At 42.9% G+C, this 7,880-nt stretch overlaps 1 protein-coding gene across 1 annotated transcript in view; it reads right to left on the reverse strand.

Annotated features, from left to right (window-relative positions):
* rbm42 (RNA binding motif protein 42) overlaps nucleotides 1–7,196 on the reverse strand; it is a 13,250-nt gene extending 6,054 nt beyond the window's left edge. Inside the window, exons 1-7 of the mRNA XM_055163941.1 lie at nucleotides 6,921–7,196; nucleotides 6,021–6,077; nucleotides 5,624–5,744; nucleotides 4,408–4,477; nucleotides 3,950–4,009; nucleotides 3,821–3,837; nucleotides 1,124–1,276 (exon numbers count right to left, since the gene is read on the reverse strand). Coding sequence (XP_055019916.1) covers nucleotides 1,124–1,276; nucleotides 3,821–3,837; nucleotides 3,950–4,009; nucleotides 4,408–4,477; nucleotides 5,624–5,744; nucleotides 6,021–6,076 — 477 coding nt within the window. The 5' untranslated portion in view covers nucleotide 6,077; nucleotides 6,921–7,196. The remainder of the gene's footprint in view (nucleotides 1–1,123; nucleotides 1,277–3,820; nucleotides 3,838–3,949; nucleotides 4,010–4,407; nucleotides 4,478–5,623; nucleotides 5,745–6,020; nucleotides 6,078–6,920) is intronic.
* Between the last annotated feature and the right edge of the window lie 684 nt (nucleotides 7,197–7,880).

Genomic DNA, 7,880 nt, shown 5'->3' on the forward strand with positions numbered 1-7,880 from the left:
CCAACAGTGTGATGGGTGAGTGGTTTTGTTTGTTTGTTCGTTCACGGTGACTCTGGGCTTTGTTCAGTTGTGGCGTGTAGGGAGTAGTGTCTGTGTCTGGGACCAGCAGATTGTCGGCGTGTTCGCAGTGACTCAGTTGTTCAGTCGTGTCTAGAAGCGGCACGTCGCGCTCGTGGCTTTTTCGGTTCGTTCCTCCTTTCCGTTTGTGTGTTTTGTGTGTGTTTGTGTTTGTAGTTTACTGAAGTCGTGCTGGGACACCTGAGTGGGTTCGTGTATACGAGCTCTGGATTGTGGCGCGCGGCCGTTTTTTGATGGAGTTGGAGGCTTAAGAGCTCGACCTATCGTGTGGAAAATAAGGTAATCTCTAAATGCCACCACACACTACAGGATTTTTCAGTCTTAAATGATTTTTTAAACGTGTGATAAAAAGCGCCACAGACACGAGGAGAATCTGATGAGACTTAAAATCTCCACTCACAAAGTTCAAAAGATCAGACTCTGTACTGTAGTTTCGATCCAAGTCCAAACTGTCTGATTTTTATTTGTGAAATGTGGAGCAAAACTTCAGATCCAGGATTTTTAAAGCATCAAAGTTTGGAGATAAAATGTTGGGGAAGTCGAGTCACTGTGGAGAATCTGCAGCTTCAGCTCAATCTGTGCGCTGTGTGGATGGAAACAGACACACGTGACCAAACAAACTCACCTTTTTACTTTTAAACTACGACTCAAAAAACTGAAGTCACAGCTCAGACGTTTTGTGAACTGGACTCATTATTTGTGGAGCAGAAATTCTCTGGATAATGTGGATGAGACGCTGCACTTTAAATTTAACACTTTAAAGTCTTCTCATTATTTTCGCTGTTTCCTGAGTTTGTATTTTGTTTGTTTTATCGTAGCGTCGCTGATGTTTGGTCACGTCTCTCTGAACTCGAGAAGAAAATCACAGCCAAAAATCCGTCAAATTCTCCTGTAGTGTGTGAAAAGTCTCTGTCTGCACTCACTGCTGCCCCCTCGTGTTTAAATGGGCGTTTGTAGAATGTTGTGAAGTGTTTTGTGCGTCTGCGTGTGTGTTTTGTGTGTGTGTGTGTGTGTGTGTGTGTGTGTGTGTGTGTGTGTGTGTTACCATGCGGGCCTGCCTCTGCGTGCGCTCCGGTTTGCGCACGATGGTGGCGGGCGGGGCTGAGTAGACTGTGGGCGCCGCCTGGATCACGGGGGTGCTGCTGGTGGCCGCCGGAGACCCGCTGGGGTCACCCATGGGCGTCATCATGTCCCCCACCTGAGAACACACACACAGGTGACACACAAATCACACACAGAATACACAAAGATCACACACACAGAGCTGACGACTGCACACAGACTCAAGAGGCTCGTTTAAAACCACTCGTCACTTTAAAAAACACTTAGTAATTACACAGTTTCAGTCTGTTCTATGTAAACATTATTATTCTGTTTTCTATTCGCCTGATGACGTGAAAAAAGATACTAAATCGTGGCCTCAAATTACTATTTTGTTCCCATAATATGTCATTTGTTCTCATGTTTTAGCTGAATCCTTCCACGCCCGCCGAGCTCAATGTCTCATGATTCCAGATGATCATGTGATCGCTTTGACCAATCAGAGCGAGAGGAGCAGAGTGGAGCTGGAGCGAACGATTATAAAATGTTTTTTAAGACGACTGAAGGGTTTTGAGCTGAGAAAAAGTTCATGATCTAAAAATGGGTAAAAATCGCCACAAAATCCGACAAAGTTGTAGGTCCCTGTCAGACGAACACGAGCAGTTTGTGTTTACTTTGTGTTCTATGAGAAAAATCCTCTCTCGGCCCAGAGGATTTTTGTTTCCCGCTGTAGAACCACTGAGTGACACTACATCAACTGGAGGCAGAAACAAGCAGCAACACCTCCACTTATTTTAATAGATCCATGATTCGTTCCCACTTTTTAGTTAATTCGTTAAAGTGAGGTTAGAAAGTTTATTCATATTTAGAGGGATCGCTGTATTCAGGTCAAATTGGAGGGTTTTATCAGAACCGGGCGGTTTTTTAAATGAATGCCAAAGAAATGTCCGAGTGCGACTACAGATGTTACTGAAAAATAAAAATCCTTCGAGAAAAACACAAGGAGGATAAAAACTCAAACAAACGAAGCGGCCGTGGACGTGTGACCTGGACATTTTACCAACAACTGGACCAGATTTTGGGAGACGAGCACAGAGTTTAGGCAACTTCTGTAAACATGTGGGACACTTTTGGAGTGTTTAAAGTTCACACTGGAGATCACAGACAAGTCACATTTAACTGGAAATGTGAACGACCTCGCAAAAAAAAATCAGATTTCACAAAAAACCCAAACTGAGCATTAAGCCCTGCAGTCTGAACGTGGCCTGAAAGTCCAGAAAATATAGTTCCACAGAGTACACGAAGTACACAGAGTACACGAAGTACACAGAGTACATGAAGTACACAGAGTACATGAAGTACACAGAGTACATGAAGTACACAGAGTACATGAAGTACACAGAGTACATGAAGTACACAGAATACATGAAGTACCATCTAAAAAATATTTCCAGAGTCAGACCTTTTCTCTCTCAAGCCAGTGCAGAGACTTTAATACATGCTTTTATTACAAACCGTGTTGATTACTGTAATGCTCTCCTTTCTGCTCTTCCAAAGAAAAACACAGCTCCACTAAAGCTCCTCCAAAACTCTACAGCTCCTCCAAAACTCTGCAGCTCCTCCAAAACTCTGCAGCTCCTCCAAAACTCTGCAGCTCCTCCAAAACTCTACAGCTCCTCCAAAACTCTGCAGCTCCTCCAAAACTCTGCAGCTCCTCCAAAACTCTGCAGCTGCTGACGAGGAGCAGGAGGAGAGAGCACATCACCCCAGTACTGAAGTGTCTGCACTGGCTCCTGTGAGCTTCAGGATAGATTTTAAAGTTCTTTTATTGGTTCATAAATCTCTTAATGGTCTTAGTCCTATTTATTTATCTGATCTGCTTTTATCACATGAGCCTCTCGAACTCTCAGGTCCTCAGGTCTCATCTTTAACTGTCCCAAGAGTCAAAATAAAACTCACAGCTGAGGCGTCTTTTAGCTTTTACGGCCCCCGTTTGTGGAACAGTCGACCTGAGGATCTGAGGTCCGCTGTGAGTGTTCAGATTTTTAAAAGTAAACTTAAAACATATCTTTTAATTTAGCTTTTAACTGAAACTTTTACCTGTTTTAACTTAAATTATCATTATTATAGTTGTTTTAAATTAAATCATCATTACTATTTTACTTAGTCTCCATCTGATTTTAGCTCTACATTTTCATATTTACTATAACTTTAAAGAGCTTTATGTGTATTAATTTTTTTAGTTTTTATGTTTCTGTTTAAATTGTCATATATATGGGGGGGGGTTAATTAATGTATTGAAATTTTTCTGTTGCATGTGAAGCACTTTCTGCTACATTTCAAATGTATGAAAACTGCTACACAGATAAAGTTTGATTGATTGATTGATGTACACAGAGTACACAGAAGTACATGGAGTACACAGAATACACAGAGTACACACAGAGTACACAGAGTACACACAGAGTACATGAAGTACACAGAATACACAGAGTACACACAGAGTACACAGAGTACACACAGAGTACATGAAGTACACAGAGTACACAGAGTACACACAGAGTACACAGAGTACAGGCGGCTGCTCTCACCCCCGCTGTGACGCTCAGGTGCTGGATGGGCTGGGTCACCTGCGTCTGGCTCTGGAGGGGAGGCGCCACCATCATGGGCGGAGGAGGCGGGGGCGGGGCAAGGGCGGGGCCATGGGCAGCCGAGTCCCTACGACACACACACACACAGGTCACAGGTCACGTGAAACGCCTGACAGCCAATCAGAAACAACACTGTAACCCCGCCCCCCTCCCCCCCGAGCCACAGGGGGCGCACTCACCGGGCCGCTGCAGGATGTGAGGCACGAAGGCCGGACGCATCATGGGAGGAGGAGCTCGAACTGACCACGAACAACGACAAGAACAACAAAGGTCAGAGACAAACATGAAAACACACCGAGTTTTACTGTTAGAACTGAACTACAGAACCCACTTCTATCATTTCTGTAATATTTTCATTTCTGAGAGAGTTATTCCTATTTTGTTTGAGTTAATATGTATTTAAAACATATGATTTTTGGTAATTCTGGTCATTCTTTATGGCTGACATAAATATTTGCTGATTATTTTTTCATTCAATTCATTATAACTAAGTTTACCTCAGTATTGTTTATTTTTTGTATTATTTTGTGTCTGTGGCTCTTTATTTAAGACGACCTCGCGCTGCTCCGTCTCACACTACGTCTCCTCAGATCATCACAGCTCATCTCATTCTGTGAACATGTGAGTGAAGTTCTACCTGGAGCCACGAAGGTCGGTCCTGGAGGTCCCACGAAGCTTGCAGCCCGGGCCTCCAGAGTCTGCTGGACCTGCACACCACAAACACAGATTTGACTGAGAACTATTCTAATGCAGATTTGTTGGTAATGACAAAAACATTGGACTTGTTGCTGGAGTTGGAGCAGCTCATGTTAGAATCTGGTGCAGAATGAGCCTCACATGAGACTCAGTTTTAAATCCAGTGAGTTTAAACCTAAAATGTGTCTCTGATCTGATGGTCTCCCTCTAAACCCCAGCACCTGCACCAGCCTGAGTCAGTGCTAGTGCAGCCTCTGCAGCTCAGGAAGGGAATTCAGGAGGTTCTGAGCTTCTCATGAGCCTGAACATGAACTGAGCCTGAGACCTGGATGATGTGTCTGTCTATTTTAGTACATTTTTATAAAACAGTAACTTTACGTTCAGTCTGCAGCCTGAAGTGACTCTAATCAATTTTTTTTGTCTCTATGTTCCTGTATCTGATCTTTTAATGACAGTCTGAACCACACAGATCCGATTTGTTCAAATGTGACCCAGGACACTTGGATCTGTGCTCCTAAAACCCTTTTGAGATGTGACTTCACTCTGAACGGTCAAGTCACATTCATCCACCAACATCACCACATCAACAAGCGACAAACGTCACTATTCTGCGCTGAAGTAGGAGGAAACCGGTGATGTTGCCGACACTGTCCCACAAAACACCACGACCAAAAACCTGGTCCTTCTCCTTCTCAATCTCCTCCTTAAAACAAGTCAGTTGTTCATGTTCTGGCTCAGGCACGAGAGGAACTTTAAAATCTCCAGGTGCTCGATGCTGCGTCCACGTTTAGTGTCCTCCAGTGTCACATGTGGGACACTTTTGGGGCGTTTAATGTTCACACTGGAGTCACACACAAGTCACATTGAACTGGAAATGTGAACGACCTCGCAAAAACATCTTAGTTCACAAAAAAATCTGAATTGAGTGTTAAACCCTGCAGTCTGAACGTAGCCTGAGAATACAGACTTTATACAGCTCCTTTAGTTGCTGAGAGAACCTGGTGTGTAGCTGAGAGCAGAGGACTGACCTGCTGAGAGGTGTTGGTGTGTGTGTCGGTGTGAGTGTCGGTGTGAGTGTCGGTGTGAGTGTCGGTGTGAGTGTCGGTGTGAGTGTCGGTGTGAGTGTCGGTGTGTGTCGACGTCGGTGTTGGTCTCACCTGTTGGTAGGTGTTGGTACCGATGATGGGTCGTACCATGGGCACAGCGAGGGCCATGGGCACAGCCTCCATCACCGAGGGGCCTCCAGCGACGGGGCCCCCGAGCACCTCCTGCTCAAAGCTGCAAACACACACAGTCAGTGATCAGTGGAAGCAGCAAAGGTCCCCCAAACCAGAAGGTCAAAGGATCATTCCCACTGTCATCATGTAATAGGCCAAAAACTTCACCCAGATTCTCCAGGATGAAAATGAAGCGTGTGTGTGTGTGTTGCTGTGGCTACAGTAATACCTCACCAATTTAAGTAGTTAATACTTAAAATTTAAGTACTTTGGATATGAATATTATGAATATTATTACAGACAGAAAGGCAGAGAGATTCACAATCAGAACACTCACAGGGCCATCTCAGCCTCCATCTCCTTGAGCCGGTCCTCGCCCATCTTTCCCGCCATCCTGAAAACACAGAACCAAAGAACTATAATCCATTGTGAGGACACAGAACCAAAGAACACGTGAATATGAAGAAGAACAGTCTGGAGCCATAAAGCAAAACGAAGAAGAAGAAAAACAGTCTGGATCTGTGTTTACAGGCGGAGATCACTGTTATAAAAGGAGCTGAAACCCTCCAGACCAGAGGTGGGGCCACATGAGAAACAGAAAATATTGTGGAGCCAAAATACTGAACTCAATTCTGCAGAATATGAATTGTATTTCTTTATAAAAATCAGTAAACACGGGTGTTGTGACGAGTTGCTCAGACTGAAGAGTTTATGTTCTGACTAAACAATGAAAAAGTAAAGCTGCCAAACAAAAAAATGTCATTAAAAACTCGTCTAAAATAAAAGCGGCTGCAGCTTTTGTCCAGGCATGAGGTCAAATGATCAAATATGTTTATTTTGTGATTCCACATGAGTTTAAACGGGCTGATTGTGGCTCTGGAGCTGCTCTGATCTGCTCCACAGCATCACTCACATGAACCTGGAGCCCAGAGAGACACACGTCCCCCAGGACAGTCCCAGTCCTGAGTCTGTGTCTCTGTCCCACAGATTTATACAAAAAACACAGATTTGTCCCAATTTATAAAAAGAAATGTCACAGTGTCTCTATTTTTGACCAATCTGATCTAAACCAGGACTAAACCAGGACCAGGTCTAAACCAGGACTAAACCAGGACTAAACCAGGTCTAAACCAGGACTAAACCAGGTCTAAAACAGGACTAAACCAGGTCTAAACCAGGTCTAAACCAGGTCTAAACCAGGTCTAGATCAGGTTTATTTCAGGTTTATATATTTTACCTGTTTCTTGTTGAACGCGCACGAGCCGCTGTTAGCACTTAGCTTTATTTAGCTTCTGCTCACACAGTATCACACTTTAACACGCTCCAAACCGCCCGGATGACAAACCTGTGGACCCGTGGAGTTTATAAATGAACAGATTCAAATAAAAGTCTTGATAAACGCGTCGGAGGAAAAGTGCAGTTTGTGTCGGATTAGCCTGTTAGCATGTTAGCATCAGAGCTTGTTGACATCTTGACTTTCTACTTCCGCCCGGTTTGCGTCACGACGCACGCTACCGCCCCCTGAAGGACAGATTTGGAACTTACACTTATTAAACTATTGATCCACAAGGAAACAGGAGTCACACATCACAATATAATATAATAACAAAGACAAAAAATATATAAATGGTCATAATAAATTCTAAATAAATTGCAAAAAAGAGCAAGAGACAAATAAGACATAATTATATAAATGTAAATGTACAAGTAAAAATAAAAGAATCAATTTGAACATTTTCTCAGTGTTTATCTGAGTCACTCTGTTCTAAAGTTAATTTAACATTTTGGAAATGTTAATGAAGTAAAACTGGACCAAAGTTCCTGTTTAACGTCAAACCCAGAGTTATATGAACGTTTAGAGAGTAAACAGATAACACTTTGTAGAGTTATCCTGATTTAACTCAACAACACACAGAGGTGTTTTATTTTGACACTTTATTTGAGTTAACTTAAGATGAAATTATGAACAAAACTGGTTCAAACTGCTTCTTCTCTGGAGGGAGTTTGAAGTGAGGAGACAAATTAACACTAAGAGAAGTTAAATTAACTTCAGCCAAATCAACTCTGAGAAATAACCCCAACTCCAACACACATTTAACTTTCAAAGAGTTAAAATAACACTTTTTGTGTTAAAACCAACTCTGAAATATTTTATTCTGAAATTTTAACCCTCCAGTTTCTGTTGTGTAATAAAATA

Source organism: Boleophthalmus pectinirostris, unplaced genomic scaffold (assembly GCF_026225935.1).
Source record: "Boleophthalmus pectinirostris isolate CB_2022bp ecotype Guang Dong unplaced genomic scaffold, ASM2622593v1 HiC_scaffold_6, whole genome shotgun sequence".
NCBI lineage: Eukaryota > Metazoa > Chordata > Actinopteri > Gobiiformes > Gobiidae > Boleophthalmus > Boleophthalmus pectinirostris.